We start from the raw sequence: 21,287 nt of genomic DNA on the forward strand, positions 1-21,287 counted from the left end.
ATTTAATACCTGATCCTACACAATGCTGCATGCTGTCATCTCACTTCAAAACCAATGGATTCGATGGGAGTTAAAATGCTCTGCCACTTGCAAGACTGTGCCCTTATGTAGGCATTAATAAGAGATAATAAAAGTTATATAATAGTTTTTTTATTAATAAATCAGAAAAATCTACCTTTTTGCTTAAAGCTCTAATTTTGCTATGTGGCATCTCGAAAAATATATTAAAATGCTTTAAAATAAAACATTTTTAATATTTTTTTTACATCCATTTTAAAAGATTACATTTATTGATGGAAAACTACACTTAAGAGAAGGCACTTCAGAGAAATTATCATTCTGAATGAATACACCACAGTTTTTCAGAATACATCTCAGGAACAGAATCACATAGATGGTGTAATAAATCTACAGACACCACAGGACTTTTATTAGTTGCACAGCTTCTAGAGAATATGAAAAAAAAATACATGATTTAACTGTTGATTGTAAACGTGCACAGTGTTTAATGAAAACTTTCATTTCTTCAATATAAATTCAATTATTTTTTTCTAAATGGAGAGAGAATATATCAGCTACCTTCATCTCAATTTGTTTGGTGTCTAGATTCTGAAAAAGCAGCTTTACTCTTGTTTTTCCATCGTCTGAAGACCCCTTGAGCTGAGAGAATTTAAACCTCCAGAGCACATTCTGCAAAAAAAATAATGTTAATTAGGACTCTTTGATATTACACTCTTACACCCAGAACTTTGCATTATTGAGCGATTTTGATCCGACATCAAGAATTTAAATGTCATGTAAAATAAATGATGGATTAATATAGTTTGGGCAAGAGGATGGTTTGCATAACAAATACAATTTATCAGCTCTACTTCATACATAGCAGCAAAAAAGATACACTTTTTAGTACTTCCCTACCCATGTAAGGGTGTACAGAGATCAGGGTAAAATCCTGTGCCTATTGAAGTCAATGGGAGTTTTGCAAACCTTAAATCTCCCAAGCCTCACTTGGCTCATCTGTACAATGAGGGGAATGACACTTCCCCACCATACACCAGTATTGCAAAGCTTAATTTTAAGGTTAGATGAAATGTGCTACAGAAATGCAAAGCAAAGAAATGCAAAGCGGGGGGAGGGATAGCTCAGTGGTTTGAGCATTAGCCTGCTAAACCCAGGGTTGTGAGTTCAATCCTTGAGGGGGCCATTTAGGGATCTAGGGCAAAAATTGGGGATTGGTCCTGCTTTGAGCAGGGGGTTGGACTAGATGACCTCCTGAGGTCCCTTCCAACCCTGATAGTCTATGATCTATGATTTACACTATTGTGTGGGGTATTCAGTCATTCGTATGCCAAGAAATAAGAATCCCCAGGTCTGTCTCAGCCTCGGGTCCCTTCCATAGCAATACATGGAGCTGTGCTACATGAATCACTGGGTTTACCTGGGTATTTTTAAAAATTACAGAAAGAGACTTATTGCAATCAGTCTTGGGAAATTAATTGTTAAAATCACTGTAATTTTCTGCACTTCTCAAGATGTTTTCCATGCATTATAGTATTGGACTTAGAAACGTAAAAAAATGAAGCCAAACAATCAGAGTACAATTTCCTTCTGATGTTTCTGTAACCTCCAATCACCATGGAAATGCCTGTGCACACTGAGGGGAGCTGGGAGCTGGTGGAGGAACCATGAATCATTCCCGGTTGAATGCTCTGAAAGCCATTTTAAAATGAAATAATGGCAGAAAAGCAGTTTACTGGTTTCTTTTTGTTTTGTTTTTTTTTTTTAAATCTGTTTTTTTAAAAAAAATCCACATTTGAAAGATGTTTTCTGCCTGTGGACTAGCAGTATGTCTCATCTGAAAACAGCAGACATTTTGACTGTGAATATTTTTTAATATTTGGAAGATAATACTGATGGGATTGCTCTGTGGTTGCAGCTCAATTAGAGCAGGAAGAAATGCCAAGTCCTCTTCAACAGAGGTTAGATTATTTTCACTCACCCAGAAGATGGATGAACTGGGTAGCTTTGAACTACTCCATACAAACTGGACTCCTGATGCATGTGGTTAGTAAAATCAAGAAGAGGAGTGTTTGAGTTATTTGTTATTTAGATGATTGATGCTTGCTTATTAGAGAGCAGGGTCCCAGCTTCCCTTAAACAAGTAATTAAAGAAATGATTGCTTAATGTTGTTAATTATTACATCAGAGTCCTCATATTCCCTTGATGATGATGAAATATTTATATTATCTTAGTGCCCAAATGCTCCGATCAGTATTGGAGCTACAGAATGCCGGGCACTGTACAAATATAGAAAGAGACATAAGCCCAAAAGGCATGTCATACAAAGAAAAAAACAGACACACGTTAGGGAATGAGAACACACAAGCAAATCATCCTGGTGAAGAACCTTGGCACAGCTTTGTTAGTTGCATGTACTGTATTTTTTTAATAGAGGAAAGGAGGAATAGGAAAAGAATAGAGCTGCGTTCTTGGCTTTGGGATGGTATGGGGTTTGAATTGGTCACACTGGGTGATAAGCTCCTCCTAGCAATGGACATATACCTGGCTTATCTATATGGTGGGGGGATCTGGTGGCTTTCACAAAGCTCTGAATGGTCTCTAATCCTTTGAATGGGAGTGGAAGGGTACTAGATAAGGACCTCAATCAGAAAAGTGTTGAGAGGAAGCAGAAAATCCTAATTATCTCCTTCTGTGCCCCTCCACCCCAGCTCAGCTGAGCCAGCAGCACATAGTACCCCAGATTTCCAAACACAATAGCTAAAGAATCAAGTGCTCTAAAGCATACACTAGGGAAAGCTCATAAACCTCAGTACAAAGTAGCTGGACAACCTGAATATGTTCCGAAGCGATCATATTACAGATTAGCTGCTGCTGTCCATTGCTGCCTCACAAAATCAGCAACTGTGGGCAAAGAAATGCTTTTTCTCTCCTGCACTGTCCTATGGGGAGACAATATTTTCTGCCTGAAGAAAAGGAATGGATTGGGGTGGGGAGCAGTGGCCCTTTCCTGTCATATTTCATCTTCCTGAAGTTAAATGATAGAGGATGTGGCCATGTAGAACCACCTGACAACCCCAGTGAAGGGGGTCTCAGGGCTAGGATTGGGCTGATGAGAAGTCTCTCTGAAGGCAACGAAGGATGTAGGGGAAAGGGTACATTTTTTGAAGGAGAGGGATGACTATACAAAAGGCCTCAGCTCAGTTCCACAGAACACTCATGGCCAATGATTAAGGTTGAAATAGAATTGTGAATCCAATCGTGAATCCTTCTGCACAGATTTGTATGCAGACAACATAGCAAGATGCTCCCAGCAAGGCCCTCTAGTTTCCCTTACTCTCATAAGAGTCTTGTACTTTCTGTTAATGTGTCGATGTGAGATTACTGTTGAGGTTCAGCATTTTTCTGCAGCATTTTCCCCCTAATAAATTTAATTAGTCAGGGCTGGATGTATTGATCAGGTACTCTGATCTGCCATTAAACACTGATTAAGGTAATGTTCCCCTTTTTGCTCCTGAAAACAGATGGGATAATTTGATAATTTAGTCTGCAGAAGAGAAGAGTGAGGGGGGATTTGATAGAAGCCTTCAACTACTTAAAAGGGGAGGTCCAAAGAGGATGGAGCTCGACTGTTCTCAGTGGTGGTAGATGACAGTACAAGGAGCAATGGTCTCAAGTTGCAGTATGGGAGATCTAGGTTGGATATTAGGAAACGCTATTTCACTAAGATGGTGGTGAAGCACTGGAATGCATTACGTAGAGAGGTGATGGAGTCTCCATCCTTAGAGGTTATTAAGGCCCGGCTTGACAAAGCCCTGGCTGGGATGATTTAGTTGGTGTTGGTCCTGCTTTGAGCACGAGGTTAGACTAGATGATCTCCTGAGATCTCTTCCAACCCTACTCTTCTATGATTCTATATTAGGTTAGCCATTTTTCTGTATCAAACCTGCAGCTCTCTATTCTAAATTAATCTATTTTTAAAAGTCTTGCCTGAAATTTGTGGACACTTCTCCATTGACTGTATAAACCGTTATTTTAGATGTTGTTACTTTTTTAATTTTTAAAAAGGCTCCCTGTCCTCTTAGTTAGTGGAAGTAGGAGACCATCATCCCAAAACTCATTGAAACTAAACAGGAAAATATAGCCAGGTGTCACCATTTCCCCAAGTGACTTGTTGCTGTTTGTAATGTGCTAGGTAGAGTTCTTCAGGGAGGCATTTAGTTTTCATTTCACACTAGTGTTCCGCTTCAGAATATAGGACAGAAAAGCAAAGGCTAAGGTTATTACTTTTTAAAAGACTATAAATATTTATTTTGTTTATTTGGTATTATTCATCCAAAGGATCCCAAAATGTTCTCCAAACTTTACATTTACAGGAATCATTTTGTTTCTCACTGAAATGCAGCCAACCGTGGAGTGGAATGCAGAATCTGTTTGAAAGTACCTAACAGCACTATGACAACAATTTAGCATAAGAAGTGTACAGAAAAGCCACAGCCAACTTAAAACTGCTGAAATAAAAAAGGTATGTAGAATGTATTTGTGAAGGCCAAATGCAATGTAATTAATACCAACACTCTTGCAAGAAAGAAAGAAGAATGTGAATGTACAGTTCTTGAAATTTTATACCCTAGTAAATAATACTGCACATGCTATGGCATTAGTCCAGATTTACACCAGCACCGATGAGAGCAGATCCTAGTCATGAAGTCTTTAAACAAAGCCACTTTCAAATTACTGATACATATTCTAAAAAATAAATACTTTGGTCCACATTTCAAAGAAGGGCATATTTTTGCTTTTCTCTAAAATCCAAAACGGTCCAATCAACTTCCTTCACACTGTTAAAAAAAATATAGTTCTGTTCTAAGAGTAATCCCCCAGTGTTAAGGTTAAAAAGTGATTTATTTATTTATTGCCAGAGTTACTGTGTTGCTAAAAACACAGATCGTCAGCTAGTGTAAATCAGCATAGTTCTGTTCAAGTAAAAGGACTTACACCAATTTATCTAAGCTCAGGGGTTTGCTCACAAAATGCAATAAGATTCACATTAAATTTTACTTGAATTGCAGAACATTTTGCTGGCTTTGCATCCTCTGCAGATGTAGAAAATGGCTCCTTCTCCACTACTGCAGCTTCAGTAGACAGGGGCCTGCCACTGCCATTTCCCTTCTCCATTCACTTTTGGAAATTTAACACCAGCATCAGTAGAGCACAAGGACCAACCTTTGCTGGGTCTTGCAAGGCTAGAAGGGAAAGGAAGGTTTCTTACATCCTCTCCTTCCTTCTTGAAATTCCACACAGGGCTAAGCCCAATTCAATCTTTTAATTGTCTTATGGTAAGGAGTGGTTTACTGTTCTCCTAAACACACAGGTTCAAATCACACACCACTTCATTTTCTCGAGATCAGTAAACCGCCGTCCATCTTGTGGTTTTTTTGGGATGAAACCTTAGAAACTGAGGTCTGGGTTAAATATCCAATGACTTTTCTTTTGTTTGTTTCTTGTAAAAATAACCATTTGTCTTGGTGTCCTTGGCCAAAATGCCCCCTTCCATGCTATGGCACAGGCAGGCTATCCCTTTCCAATTCACAGCTGGGTGCGTTTCAGTGTGGGACCATATCAACAGACTTTGTAATGTGCTTTGGGATCAAAAGTGCTAGGTAACTGTAAAATATTATTAAAACCAAGCTCATTAACAGCAGAATAGAACAGATTATGTTTTTAGCTCCTTTTCCTCTTACCTTTGTTTTACTGTCAAAACAGGTGAATCCCAAGGCAAAGTCAACTGTGAAACACAGAGTTACTCCTTGCCAGCTGCACATATATGTTTTAGACTGGAAAAATATTAATGTTGAGAATACAGTTTTATTATCATTGTTCTTTTTATCCAATAACAGTACATCTTATTTTCTGTTTGTGACAAGGCACCAAGCCCGTTACACTAGGAGAGAATTACAGCAGTCTATTGATTAAAAAATAATCTGTAAAAATAATATATATTTACAACATAGTATCAGAGATCTTAGGCTGTTTTTTTTGTTGTTTTTTTTTAAACAGCTTTTTAGAACCTGGCCAGATCTGATTTATAACTGTCCACTACAAAATAAAAAACTAAACAATCCAAACTAAAAAGAACCATTTGTAAAATCCTCTGAGAGAGATTTTGGAAGACTACTTAGAACTAACTCGAAAGGCTAAATCGATTATATAATAATTGGTTCTCACTCGGTTTCTAACAAACTTTGTGTACATAATCAAATCACTGGCGACTGTCTAACTATGAGAACAGTATCTGTCTGCTTCACCTCTCTGTCTACTTTAACCTTTGCAAATAGTCTGTCTGATTTTGCAAGATTTCTTTAAAGCCTTGTAAAACTACAGTAAGGTACCACCACAGTACCAGTGGTCATTATTAAACCAATTAACTAGCACTGCTCTCTTGTCAGCTGCTGAAATATGAATGTTAATTCTTTGACCTCTTTTAGGTTAAAAAGATTAAACTTATGGTTTAACTTGAGGTTAAACTTAACTTGCGGTTAAACTTATGAAAGCGCTTTACAATTAAAAGTCTATTAACATTTAAATTTACCTCTATCCACATCTCTAATAGCATCGGTATTGCAGTTCCTAACCAAAATACACAGTGTGCACATTTAACATATATTTATGTCTTCATGTAAACTAGATTCAGAATGTAAAGACAGGCAGTCTTCAGCACTCCTGGCTATAAATTTAAAAAGGGGCTGGAAGGTTTTCACATTGACATCAACAGCAAAAATCCCACTGACTTCACTTATTGAGCTACTGAGCCCCTTCTCACGATCCCCACACCCTTGATTTACAGAACACTTTCCAAAATGTTTAATATAGCCTCTTGATTTACTAAAAGCCTGAGTTTTCCCAAGGGAACAATACCTTGTCCTCATATTAATGTCTCATAAGCAGCAATGTCATCTCATCTTTAGAGATTTGTTTATTTAAAATTTTATGTCTGGATAATCTTTTTGAAATGCCAGATCTCAAAAAAGAGGTTCTAACAAATGAATGGTTTGTAGGAAATTGATAAATTAATAAAACTCTAAGTAGAAAGTTGATCCTTTTGGTATTATTTAAAAAAGTAGTAAAGCTTGAGATGTTGAAAAATAGACATTTTGACATTCTTGAACTTTAGCATTTACTGCTTTTGAAGGTTCTCATTCTAATATTTTAAAAAATCTTATTGTTATGATCAAAATACAATTTTTTGTCAAACTTAGTGATAGTCTAACATAAAAGGAACTTCAACTGAGTTACAACATTGACATTTTATATAGCTACATTTTTTAATGGTTGCAGAGTTGATGTAATTTATCTATCAGCACTAGAACTGGTTGAGTAATGGGAAAAAAGACTTGTGAATAAGCAGTTTGATTTGCTGCTGTTTGTGGATCATACTATTGGCAAGAATATTAGTGACTGCCATTAAATTATTAATATGTTTATGAGTCTCCAGTATTTCACATATTTATTATAAAACGTCATGAATTGTTATTCACCATTTGTTCTACATTATTCTTCTACTGAAAAGATTCTACTGAATTCACCCCTTCTTGTCAACTGATGAGAATAGGCCACTTCCACCTTAATTGAATTGGCTTCATTAGCACTGACCCCTCACTTGGCAAGGCAACTCCCATCTTTTCATGTGCTGTAATATATATACTGCTTACTGTATTTTTCACTCCATGCATCTGATGAAGTGGGTTTTAGCCCACAAAAGCATATGCCCAAATAAATGTGCTAGTCTTTAAGGTGCCACAAGGACTCCTCGTTGTTTTTGCTGAAAAAATTCTGTCATCCAGGGCCTGATTCAGCAAAGAACTTAAACATTTGCATATCCTTATGGACATGTTTTTTAAATCAGGAAGCTGAAAAAACAGCAGATACCTAACCAATCACAAGGCCACAGATAGTAAATACTAAAAGTGAGCAGTTCACAAAGAATTAGCCTGAAATATCTGGTGAATATTGAATAGTTATGCAACTAACAGAACTGGTTTGCAAATGACCTGAAAACTAAAATACAAAACAAAACGACAACATTTTCAGTTTGATAAATACATCACCATAAACCTAATCAGGAGCAATCTTCATTAGGGATATGACAGTCTTTTTCCAGAAAACATCTTTCAACAAAAATACTTTGGGTTTAGCTATATCTATTAGGGGAGAAAGTTGATGTTTAACCTGAAAGGCGACATATTGCAAATGCTCACTGACTTAGAATCTGAAAATCTTAAAAGGCCTTAGCTTGGAGGTTATCAAACACTTTCATGATGTGGATCACATTTTAATAGAGATCATCCAGAGGACCACCTCCTCTCCCATTCACCAAAGCACAGACTACCATCCCTGTCCAGTCATGACTGTGACAACAACCTTCCTTTATGTTTGTGATTGCACAACATCCCTCTGGATGACTACAGCAATCACTGACATGGAAATTTAATATTAGGCACCCATTTAGTCTACTTTTAGTTGTCTTTTAATGTCTTTTACTGAAATCAATAGAAATTAGAAGCCTAAACACCTTTGTGGATCTGGGCCTATGTCTCTAGCCAGCTCTTGGCAGGTCCTGAGCAGTATTCCACAGACCACAGTTTGAGAACTCCTAATTAAGATTGTTGACATAGGAGAAAAGAATAGTATCACAGGTGTCACTGGCCCTTTAACGGGAAAGAGACCAGTACACCTGTGACTTGTCAGCTCACTCCAATTAGACTTAAAGGAGGGCACCTGGCTTTTGGACGGGAGAGAGCCCTGGTGAGTCAGAGCTGCCTGAAAATACTGACAGAGAAACAGAGAAGGTCGGGTAAGAGCTGCCTCAGGAGGTAAAGGAGAGACCAGGGTGGGAGGGGGGAGAAGTAGGAGGAGAACCAGCAGCAGCAGCCAGCTGGTGCAGAGAGCCACTGGGAAGAGCAAAAGGTTAATGATGAGGACAGGCCAGTGCTGGGGAACCCTTGCCAAGTTAAAGGAAAGCTCATGCAGGGGCCCTGATGAAGAAGGGGATGAAGCGGGTTAATGCTGATGGTGAATCTCAGGAGGAGGGTTAGGACTCACAGGCAGGGAGGCCTGGCTGAATGGGACATCTGATTTGGGGCAATGGGAGAAGTCTTGCAGGAGAGAAGTGGGTCTTGTAACTCTCAATTTGATGGCCTGGAGAGTGAGATCTTGCTCAAGGCACTGGGACAGAACGATCAATGACTCTGGTGGGTGATCTAGAAATGGTCACATTTAAAAGGGATTGAAGAGCTGCTGTGTTATAATCTTGTTTTACTTTGGGGATTTGAAAGAAACTGTTTTTACTATGAGGGATCTGTGGACTATGGCACTTTATAAATAAAAGAGTTTGAATTTGCCACCGAGAGACAATATTCCTTTGTATGGGTGAATTCCAAAGGGAAGCAAAGGTAGTTGTTTGTCATGCCCCAGCCTGCTTTAGGAGGGTGCTCCAGTAAGGCTCCACCTTGTAACACATAGGTTATAGTTAAAATATCTTCCTTGCTTATATGAAATAAAATTTGGGAACTGGATTCTGACACCTGCCTATTAGATGGAACTCAGGGCATATATGTGTAAGTTAATGCAATTTTTCTCTTGGCCCAAAGTAAATTATTTCAACATTTTTCATTAAAAACAAATTTCAGACACACCAGAATATTTTAATATTGTGTTTTCCTCAACACAAACCTTCTGTGGAATTGATACAAGGTCTTACTCAGGATTCTGTAAAACATTTCAAAGCAACTTTTCAAATATGCCTACTTGATGACAAATCTATGTTAAAACTGGCCTTTTATGATCCTTATTCATGTTGATGCCACACTTCTTGCTAAAATTAACACACATGAAATCTTTTCTGTATGTCTGTTTGAAGTACCCGCTGAAATGCTAATGAACAGGAGCTACAGTCGTTATTTCCAATAGCTAGAGAACATCAGCATGTATTTTCAATAAACTGTTAATATGAAAATACTAAGATGCTGAAGTTACATCTAGTTAAGGTGGCTCATGTCTATATTTCACAAATACAACACATTAAAAGATTAAGGTTGCAAAATCAAGCACTCAAATGGTAGGAAATGCCAGAATTAAGGTTGACTGCAAAACCTTAATTCTGTCACCTTGTGCATATGCATTATGATGCTGTCTTTAATTACATGTTCACTATATCAGGGTGACTTGCCTGTGGGCTGGAGAGCCTGGGTCTAAGCCAGCCCTGACTACAAGAGGAGCTGAGAGAGTCAAGTGATTTAATATTGGGGAGAAAAAAGCAGGAAACTGCAGGGTTGTGGCCAGAGAAAAAGCATGGAAGCAGGGCCAGAGGACTGGAAATTGATGGTTTCAAGTAGAGTTTATTATTTTGGACATTATGTTTGATTATTCTGTGATGAAGGAATCTGACTATTTTTAGTGTTAAACTATCCTCAGAAATGGTGCTGTAAGCCATAGGCGCTGACTCCGTGGGTGCTCTGAGGCTGGAGCACCCATGGGGAAAAATTAGCGGGTGCTCTGCACCCACTGGCATCCAAGCTCCCCACTCCTCACCCCTCCTTCTCCCCCCCCCAGCCTCCCCCTCCCTCTCGGGACTTCCTGCCCCCCCACCCCGCCGCCTAACAGCTGTTTGATGGCGCTTACGACTTTCCAGGAGGGAGGAGAAGAAGTGGCGAAGCGGCGCACTCAGGGGAGGAGGTGGCGAAGGGGCAGGGCAGGGGCAGGGACTTGCGGGAAAGGGGTGAAATGGGGTGGGGCGAGGGCAGGACTGGGGTAGGGGGTGGAGGTTGAACACCCATCGAGCAGAGAGGAAGTTGGCGCCTATGCTGTAAACCACAAGAAAGACTTTCTGGACTACTTTAGGGGCCTGTGGGAGGGAGATAGTAAGGGCAGGGTGCCTGTAAAAGCAACCCATCATCATGAAGTGGTGCTCCATAAGCAGCCACACCTTGCAGCCACTACAATGACATACTATTTTTTCCCACAGGACCAAAAATTCAGTGCACAGGATTAACCTGCTCAGGGAATAAATCCAGGTTGTGTTGGTAAGGAAGCTGTTACCTGTAGAACCACTACCTCATTTGTTGCAGAAGTTGGAAGTTGTGTAGTAAAGGACGCAGGAGAATTTAGGAAGAGAAAGGATGGTCCCACGGTTAGGGCATTTGAATGCTTCCCTAGAGAACTGGATTCTATCCCTGCCATAGAATTCCTGTGTGATGCTAGTCAAATTGCTTAAATTCAGCATTTCACAGGTGGTCACTAATTTTGCATTCCTCATTTTCTGGAAGACTGACTTCAAGCCCTGTGACCTGACTTCCACTGAGCACTCAAAGCTACCAAAGAAATCAATGGGAGCTGTGTTTTGAACATAAAAAGTACTCTGGAAAATCATGTGCTAGGATACCCAAAATTAGAGGATACTTTTGAAAGAGAAATGATATAAGGGTGAGGAAGAGGGATAACAAATGGTCTACATGTAAAGTGGAACAGGTGCAGAGAAGAGCTACGAGGATAATCAGAGGACTGGAGGGCCTATCTTATGAGAGGAGACCAGAAGAGCGTGGCTTGTTTAGTCAAGCAAAAAGAAAGGTTAGAGGGGATAAGATTGCTCTCTATAAATACATTAATCGGGTGAATACCAGGGAGGGTGAAGAGCTATTTAAATTAAATGGCAGATGAAATTTAATGTTGATAAATGCAAAGTAATGCACATTGGAAAGCATAATTCCAAATATACGTATAAAATGATGGGGTCTAAATTAGCTGTTACCACTCAAGAAAGAGATCTTGGAGTCATTGTGGATAATTCTCTGAAAACATCCACTCAGTGTGCAGCGGCAGTCAAAAAAGTGAAGAAAATGCTGGGAATAATTAAGAAAGGGACAGTTAATAGGACAAAAAATATCATGTTGCCTTTATATGAATCCATGGTATGCCCACATCTTGAATACTGTGTGTAAATGTGGTCACCCCATCTCAAAAAAGAGATATTGGAATTGGAAAAGGTTCAGAAAAGGACAACAACAATGATTAGGGTTATGGAATGGCTTAACAACTGTCATAAATATAAAGGGAAGGGTAAACACCTTTAAATCCCTCCTGGCGAGAGGAAAAACCCTTTCACCTGTAAAGGGTTAAGAAGCTAAGATAACCTGGCTGGCACCTGACCAAAATGACCAATGAGGAGACAAGATATTTTCAAACCTGGAGAAGGGGGGGAACAAAGGGTCCTCTCTGTCTGTGTGATGTTTTTGCCGGGACCAGAGCAGGAATGGAGGTCAGAACTCCTGTAAAGAGTTAGTAAGCAATCTAGTTAGATACGCGTTAGATTCTGTTTTGTTTGAATGGCTGATAAAATAAGTTGTGCTGAATGGGATGTATATTCCTGTTTTTGTGTCTTTTTGTAAATTAAGGTTTTGCCTAGAGGGATTCTCTATGTTTTGAATCTGATTACCCTGTAAGGTATTTACAATCCTGATATTACAGAGGTAATTCTTTTACTTTTTCTTCAATTAAAATTCTTCTTTTAAGAACCTGATTACTTTTTCATTGTTCTTAAGATCCAAGGGTTTGGGTCCGTGTTCACCTATGCAAATTGGTGAGGATTTTTATCAAGACTTCCCCAGGAAAGAGGGTGTAGGGCTTGGGGGAATATTTTGGGGGGGGAGACGTTTCCAAGTGGGCACTTCCCCTGTTATTTTTGTTAGATACTTTGGTGATGGCAGCATAAAGGTCCAAGGACAAAAGGTAAAAGTTTATACCTTGGGGAAGTTTTAACCTAAGGTTGTAAGAATAAGCTTAGGGGGTCTTTCATGCAGGTCCCCACATCTGTACCCTAGAGTTCAGAGTGGGAAAGGAACCTTGAGAACAACACTGGAACTTTTCAGCTTGGAAAAGAGATGGCTAAGGGGAGATATGATTGTGGTCTATAAAATCATGACTGGTGTAGAGAAAGTAGATAAGGAAGTGTTGTTTACTATTTCTCTTAACACAAGAACTAGGGGTCACCAAATGAAATTGTTAGGATAAAGATATTCAGGCCTGTCTGCAAAGGCCTGTACTTTAAGAATTTAGGTGTATTCTTATCACTTGGCTAGTTCTAGAGGTATAAAAGAAGAATCAAGATCACTGTCTGTTGGTGTAAGGGCCTTCTCTTACTGTGACAGTCTGAGGCCCTGTTCTTAGGCTAAGGCCTTTGGCTAAGCAGCAGAGGCAGCCATAAGCTAGGAAGTAAACAGTCACATCCTCACATTCCAAACTAGTCATATTGAAATAAGGTGCTATTGGGCTGTTAGGCACTATCAGGACAGGATTGTATTCTGGTCGGCACTGCCGACTGGGCCATTAAAATTCCGTTTGGTGATGATGGGGAGATAAGGCAGGCTAGTCCCTACCTGTCCTGGCATGGCACTGCGCCCTAGAAGCCAAGGCTCTCAGGTGGCACCGAGCATTCTCTCTCTTCGGTACTTGGCTGGCTGGTTCTAGCTCACATGCTCAGGGTCTAAAGTGATCACAATATTGGGCATTGGAAAGAAATTTTTCCCTGGCTCAGATTGGCTTTGACCTTGGGGTTTTTTTCACTTTCCTTTGCAGCATGTGGGTGCTAGTCACTTGTCAGGATTATCTGAGTATATCACACTTAATTATTTCCCTGCCACTGAGGGGGCTTCCAGACACTGGTGCACCTCAGTCCCTATTCTCTGCCTGTGGCACATAATAGTCTAGTCTCCTGTGGGCTGTAATACTTTAGTCTAATTTCAGTTGGGTTTACTGTGCTGGGTGGTGGTGGTGGGTTGTGATAAATAGGAGGTCAGACTAGATGATCTGGTGGTCCCTTCTGGCCTTAAATTTTAATGACTCTACATATACTTTTCTCTTGCAGGTTCAGACTCTTAGTGCAGCACTTCATAGCATCCAGCCAGACTGCCTCTTCTCAATGTAAAAATCATGGGGGACAAAACTGAGCCTTAATTAGAAAGTGTGATCAAAGAGCCCTTGACATTTTTCCAGGGAAACTTGCAGAAAACTCAGCCCAGCTGGCAAACACACTGTGAATATGTATAGAGAGCAGGATAAAAGGGAAGGGAACTGAACTAACAAAACTCATATTAATGCTGTTTCAGGAAGTCTGGGATGCTGTCAACAATGCAGAGCTGTCAAGGTTCCTCCCCAACTCTGAACGCTAGGGTACAGATGTGGGGACCTGCATGAAAACCTCCTAAGCTTATCTTTACCAGCTTAGGTCAAAAAGTTCCCCAAGGTATAAAATATTCCACCCTTTGTCCTTGGATTGGCTGCTACCACCACCGAACAAATACTGGTTACTGGGGAAGAGCTGTTTGGAAATGTCTTCCCCCCCAAATACTTCCCAAAACCTTGCACCCCACTTCCTGGACAAGGTTTGGTAAAAAGCCTCACCAATTTGCCTAGGTGACTACAGACCCAGACCCTTGGATCTTAAGAACAATGAACAATCCTCCCAACACTTGCACCCCCACCCCCTTTCCTGGGAAATGTTGGATAAAAAGCCTCACCAATTTGCATAGGTGACCACAGACCCAAACCCTTGGATCTGAGAACAATGAAAAAGCATTCAGTTTTCTTACAAGAAGACTTTTAATAGAAATAGGAGTAAATAGAAGTAAAGAAATCCCCTCTGTAAAATCAGGATAGTAGATACCTTACAGGGTAATTAGATTCAAAACATAGAGAATCCCTCTAGGCAAAACCTTAAGTTACAAAAAAGATACACAAACAGAAATAGTTATTCTATTCAGTGCAATTCTTTTCTCAGCCATTTAAAGAAATCATAATCTAACACGTACCTAGCTAGATTACATACTAAAAGTTCTAAGACTCCATTCCTGGTCTATCCCCGGCAGAAACCAGCATATAGACAGACACGCAGACCCCTTGTTTCTCTCCCTCCTCCCAGCTTTTGAAAGTATCTTGTCTCCTCATTGGTCATTTTGGTCAGGTGCCAGCAAGGTTACCTTTAGCTTCTTAACCCTTTAGAGGTGAGAGGAGTTTTCCTCTGGCCAGGAGGGATTTTAAAGGGGTTTACCCTTCCCTTTATATCATAGAATCATATAATAGAATATCAGGGTTGGAGGGGACCCCAGAAGGTCATCTAGTCCAACCCCCTGCTCGAAGCAGGACCAATTCCCAGTTAAATCATTCCAGCCAGGGCTTTGTCAAGCCTGACCTTAAAAACCTCTAAGGAAGGAGATTCTACCACCTCCCTAGGTAACGCATTCCAGTGTTTCACCACCCTCTTGGTGAAAAAGTTTTTCCTAATATCCAATCTAAACCTCCCCCACTGCAACTTGAGACCATTACTCCTCGTTCTGTCATCTGCTACCATTGAGAACAGTCTAGAGCCATCCTCTTTGGAACCCCCTTTCAGGTAGTTGAAAGCAGCTATCAAATCCCCCCTCATTCTTCTCTTCTGCAGGCTAAACAATCCCAGCTCCCTCAGCATCTCCTCATAACTCATGTGTTCCAGTCCCCTAATCATTTTTGTTGCCCTTCGCTGGACTCTCTCCAATTTATCCACATCCTTCTTGAAGTGTGGGGCCCAAAACTGGACACAGTACTCCAGATGAGGCCTCACCAATGTCGAATAGAGGGGAACGATCACGTCCCTCGATCTGCTCGCTATGCCCCTACTTATACATCCCAAAATGCCATTGGCCGTCTTGGCAACAAGGGCACACTGCTGACTCATATCCAGCTTCTCGTCCACTGTCACCCCTAGGTCCTTTTCCGCAGAACTGCTGCCTAGCCATTCGGTCCCTAGTCTGTAGCTGTGCATTGGGTTCTTCCGTCCTAAGTGCAGGACCCTGCACTTATCCTTGTTGAACCTCATCAGATTTCTTTTGGCCCAATCCTCCAATTTGTCTAGGTCCTTCTGTATCCTATCACTCCCCTCCACTGTATCTACCACTCCTCCCAGTTTAGTATCATCCACAAATTTGCTGAGAATGCAATCCACACCATCCTCCAGATCATTTATGAAGATATTGAACAAAACCGGCCCCAGGACCGACCCTTGGGGTACTCCACTTGATTCCGGCTGCCAACTAGACATGGAGCCATTGATCACTACCTGTTGAGACCGATAATCTAGCCAGCTTTCTACCCACCTTATAGTGCATTCATCCAGCCCATACTTCCTTAACTTGCTGACAAGAATACTGTGGGAGACCGTGTCAAAAGCTTTGCTAAAGTCAAGAAACAATACATCCACTGCTTTCCCTTCATCCACAGAACAAGTAATCTCATCATAAAAGGCGATTAGATTAGTCAGGCATGACCTTCCCTTGGTGAATCCATGCTGGCTGTTCCTGATCACTTTCCTCTCATGCAAGTGCTTCAGGATTGATTCTTTGAGGACCTGCTCCATGATTTTTCCAGGGGCTGAGGTGAGGCTGACTGGCCTGTAGTTCCCAGGATCCTCCTTCTTCCCTTTTTTAAAGATTGGCACTACATTAGCCTTTTTCCAGTCATCCAGGACTTCCCCGGTTCGCCACGAGTTTTCAAAGATAATGGCCAATGGCTCTGCAATCACAGCCGCCAATTCCTTCAGCACTCTCGGATGCAACTCGTCCGGCCCCATGGACTTGTGCACGTCCAGCTTTTCTAAATAGTCCCTAACCACCTCTATCTCCACAGAGGGCTGGCCATCTCTTCCCCATGTTGTGATGCCCAGCACAGCAGTCTGGGAGCTGACCTTGTTAGTGAAAACAGAGGCAAAAAAAGCATTGAGTACATTAGCTTTTTCCACATCCTCTGTCACTAGGTTGCCTCCCTCATTCATTAAGGGGCCCACACATTCCTTGGCTTTCTTCTTGTTGCCAACATACCTGAAGAAACCCTTCTTGTTACTCTTGACATCTCTGGCTAGCTGCAGCTCCAGGTGCGATTTGGCCCTCCTGATATCATTCCTACATGCCCGAGCAATATTTTTATACTCTTCCCTGGTCATATGTCCAACCTTCCACTTGTAAGCTTCTTTTTTATGTTTAAGATCCGCTAGGATTTCACCATTAAGCCAAGCTGGTCGCCTGACATATTTACTATTCTTTCGACTCATTGGGATGGTTTGTCCCTGTAACCTCAACAGGGATTCCTTGAAATACAGCCAGCTCTCCTGGACTCCTTTCCCCTTCAAGTTAGTCCCCCAGGGGATCCTGGCCATCCGTTCCCTGAGGGAGTCAAAGTCTGCTTTCCTGAAGTCCAGGGTCCGTATCCTGCTGCTTACCTTTCTTCCCTGCGTCAGGATCCTGAACTCAACCAACTCATGGTCACTGCCTCCCAGATTCCCATCCACTTTTGCTTCCCCACTCTCTCCTGGAGAGTGGAAATGCAGGAGAGTGGGTTTGTGTGTGGGGGAAGGGAGGGGGTGGAGAGAGAACCTGGATTTGTGCTGGAAATGGCCCAACTTGATTATCAGACACATTGTAAGGAGAGTGATCACTTTAGATAAGCTATTACCAGCAGGAGAGTGGGGTGGGGGGAGGTATTTTTTTATGCTTTGTGTGTATAAAAAGATCTTCTACACTTTCCACAGTATGCATCTGATGAAGTGAGCTGTAGCTCACGAAAGCTTATGCTCAAATAAATTGGTTAGTCTCTAAGGTGCCACAAGTACTCCTTTTCTTGTTAGGATTAGGAGTTTTTCTCAGCTCCCCTTCTGCTCAACACCTACAGATCCAGAATGTTTTACAAAATATTATTTAAAATCTATATTTACTAATGATGTTTGCCAGTTTGGAGGTAACATGCAGAATAATAGCTGAGCATGCAGGATTTAGACTGAAGAAGAAAATGTAATTTATTAAGAACAGTTCCAGACAGCATCAGAGAGTTCACCGTATTTCATACTCTAACATATCTTTTGTAAAATAAAATATTCCATGAACGAAATGAGATTCAGTGACACTGCTCATGTAAGAATGAAAAATACATTGAGAAAAGTGTGATTGTATAGATTCATTTTAATAGAGTTGACCTGAAGTACTCTATTTAGTGCTCTGGTTACCAATGCCTTATCAAGCATGTTATTTCCACATATCAGCTGAATACAGGGGGAAGGATAGCTCAGTGGTTTGAGCATTGGCCTGTTAAACCCAAGGTTGTGAGTTCAATCCTTTGAGGGGGCCATTTGGGGATCTAGGCCAAAAATTGGGGATTGGTCCTGCTTTGAGCAGGGGGTTGGACTAGATGACCTCCTGAGGTCCCTTCCAACCCTGATATTCTATGAACACTGGCTCAGGTTTGGTTAATTCTTTTACTTGCATGTGTGTGCGGGGCAGAGGGGAGGACTACCACTGATATTTTTTGTGGCATTGATTCATATGTAATATATTTATTCATTCTGGGCACAGCTTCATTTTGTACAATTCAACAGCAGGAATCTTACTTTTTAGTGCTTTTGATGAGCCAAAATACAACATAAAAATATTGTACCTGCATTCATCATTCTAAACTAATACGAATTTTACACCAACCATATTTTGTAAATGTACTTTTTAGAATAACCATTAAAAAGTGGACAATATTATAATTCATAAAACAAAATGAATTTACATCTCTGAAGCATTTCCTCTGTAAATTCACAAGCAACTTTATACAAAGTTTTTTGTATTTCTGTATTGAACTGGATTTTGCCTGTACATCACAAATATTTTTGGGCTCTAATTTTCAGTATATTCATCTTTTTCACAAGTCCATACATATTTACAGCACTATATAACAATTAATGAAAAATAACAGCAAGAATTGATGCACTGCTATCAAAAATAGCAATGTTGCATACAAATCTAGTTTTTTTCTTTTTAATAGACATGTATAGTGCTAAAAATCTTAATTTTAATTCAATTGTTTGTGCTTAAAATTATTTGTATGAAGCGTATTTTTTCACGAGACAATCACTAAATGCACAATCACTGAAAAACAAGCAAACAAAGACTTCATGACAACACAATTTTTATTTGCTCAATTAAAAAAGTATCTCCTTGATACACAGGAAAATGGCCATTATAAACTTATTCTGGTGATTTATGTCCTATAAAAATTAGTGAGTCTTGCAAGCCACAAAGAACAACATTTAGCACTTTACAATTCTGAAACATCGAGCAAACATTAACCGAGGGCCAAAAAGTACTGCTATTAAAGTCATTGGCAAACATTGCACAGTTTGTCTGGCACTTCTTAAAAATCCCCCAAAATGGACTTTATCCGCAACGTTAAAATAAAAGAGGAATTGAAGATTTTAAATGGAACATTCAGAACCTTCTCTTGAAAAATATCTCTTATACAAGCCTAGCAGATGTATACTTTCCTGCAATAGTACAGGTAACGGAAGGGCTGAAGTGAAATAAGTTAATGAAATAGATACAACAATTTAGCAAAGGCCCTAATTCAGCAAAGAACTGAGCAAGTGAAGAACTTTATGAATGTAAGGAATAAGGTAGAACTCAATGGGACTACATGCAGGTGTAAAGCGACTTGTGTGCCATTCTCTGCTAGATTGGGTACTAACAATATCGCTTAACTTGCATAAATTATAATTTTATTTCAGAGAAATTAATTACTTATCCCAAATCTAATCACAAGGTCAAGGCCGATAGTTTGAACAGAGGATATTTGTATAGAGTAACACTGACACTTATATATGTCCCAATCAGTGAGACATTTATACCAGTTTCACATCACACTTAATAAATTATTTTTATTATTCTTATTTTTAAAGCAAGCTCATCTGAAGTACAGAAAAAATGGGAGGAAGAGCTGACAAGCATTGCTAGTACAGTAGCCAAGTGAGTGTTCTGTGCCAACGGTAAGGACCAATTCGGTAGAACTGGAAGAAGGTTTTGGCCACAGAGTCTTATCGCTAATAGGGCACTGAAAGGTTTTTGCAGCTGAAAATACTTAAATAAAGAGAACATATAAAAATGTTATTTTCTTATTTTGTTCATTTGTTTGCCAGAATACACACGCGGCAGGGTTTTCCAAAGCATTCAGGCCTCACCAAACTCTGCTCCCACTGGAATTATAATCCCAGCCATACAAGAAGAAAGACAAGATGCAAAGGATGTGGGCAAATTAGAATGCAACTTTATCAATTCATCTGGGAAATACCTGCCAATAAATCGTACAGTGCAGATCTGTTCTTTCCTTAATCTTTTCCACCTACCTGGGAAGGGCTGCCATCAGCCCCCCACCCTGATATTACCCCTTGTGGAGGCCTTAACACCCTCCCCTGATATGAGGACTAAGAGGGGGGCATGAAAGGAGAGCTGTCTTTCTGTTGTACCAGATGTAGGAACCCCAGCCCCGCTTTGTCATCTTTCTTAGGGGCCATCTTCCCTTAAGTCCTCTTCCGGTACTGGACATCTGCCACAAGGTAACAGCAGCAATTATTTGTGCTGCCTCCTCTCTGCCCTCAAACAGTTAATTATTCCCTCCCGAACATCAGTGATAAATATATTCACTCCCCACTTGGACATGTGTTCCCTATCTTTCCTTTCCAAGGTGACCATGGGCCAGTCCAACTCTGACTCAGGTGATGATCCAAAAGGATGGGGGGAGGCTTAAAGGAGGGATAACCCTTTTTCTTCCCACTGGCCAGACAAAAAGCCCCTGCATTCAAGGCTGAGGGGAGTGCAATAGTAAAACTCCTGTTTACTGAGGAACAGAGTTAGGCCATGTCAAGGTTTCTTCCCCACTCTGAACTCTAGGGTACAGATGTGAGGACCTGCAAGAAAAACCCCCTAAGCTTATTTGTACCAGCTTAGGTTAAAACTTCCCCAATGTACAAACTATTTTTCCTTTTGTCCTTGGACTTTATTGCTGCCACCACCAAGCATCTAACAAATATAACCAGGAAAGAGCCCACTTGGAAACGTCTTTCCTCCCAAAATCTCCCAAGCCCTACACCCCCTTTCCTGGGAAACGCTTGATAAAAATCCTCACCAATTTGCATAGGTGAACACAGACCCAAACCATTGGATCTTAAGAACAAGGAAAAAGCAATCAGGTTCTTAAAAGAAGAAATTTAATTGAAGAAAAAGTAAAAGAATCACCTCTGGTGGTAAATTTACTGATGATAAATACCTTACAGGGTAATCAGATTCAAAACATAGCCCTGGTCTACACTAGGACTTTAGGTCGAATTTAGCAGCGTTAAATCGATTTAAACCTGCACCCGTCCACACAATGAAGCCCT

General features: G+C 40.4%; 1 protein-coding gene across 1 annotated transcript in view; it reads right to left on the bottom strand.

Annotated features, from left to right (window-relative positions):
- SNTG2 (syntrophin gamma 2) overlaps nt 1-21,287 on the bottom strand; it is a gene marked incomplete at its 3' end in the record, with an annotated part of 518,636 nt that overhangs the window by 19,106 nt on the left and 478,243 nt on the right. The window contains exons 15-16 of the mRNA XM_084623596.1: nt 5,764-5,856; nt 580-690 (exon numbers count right to left, since the gene is read on the bottom strand). Coding sequence (XP_084479722.1) covers nt 580-690; nt 5,764-5,856 — 204 coding nt within the window. The remainder of the gene's footprint in view (nt 1-579; nt 691-5,763; nt 5,857-21,287) is intronic.

This window comes from Lepidochelys olivacea (assembly GCF_965140295.1).
Source record: "Lepidochelys olivacea isolate rLepOli2 genome assembly, chromosome: 3".
Taxonomy (NCBI): domain Eukaryota; kingdom Metazoa; phylum Chordata; order Testudines; family Cheloniidae; genus Lepidochelys; species Lepidochelys olivacea.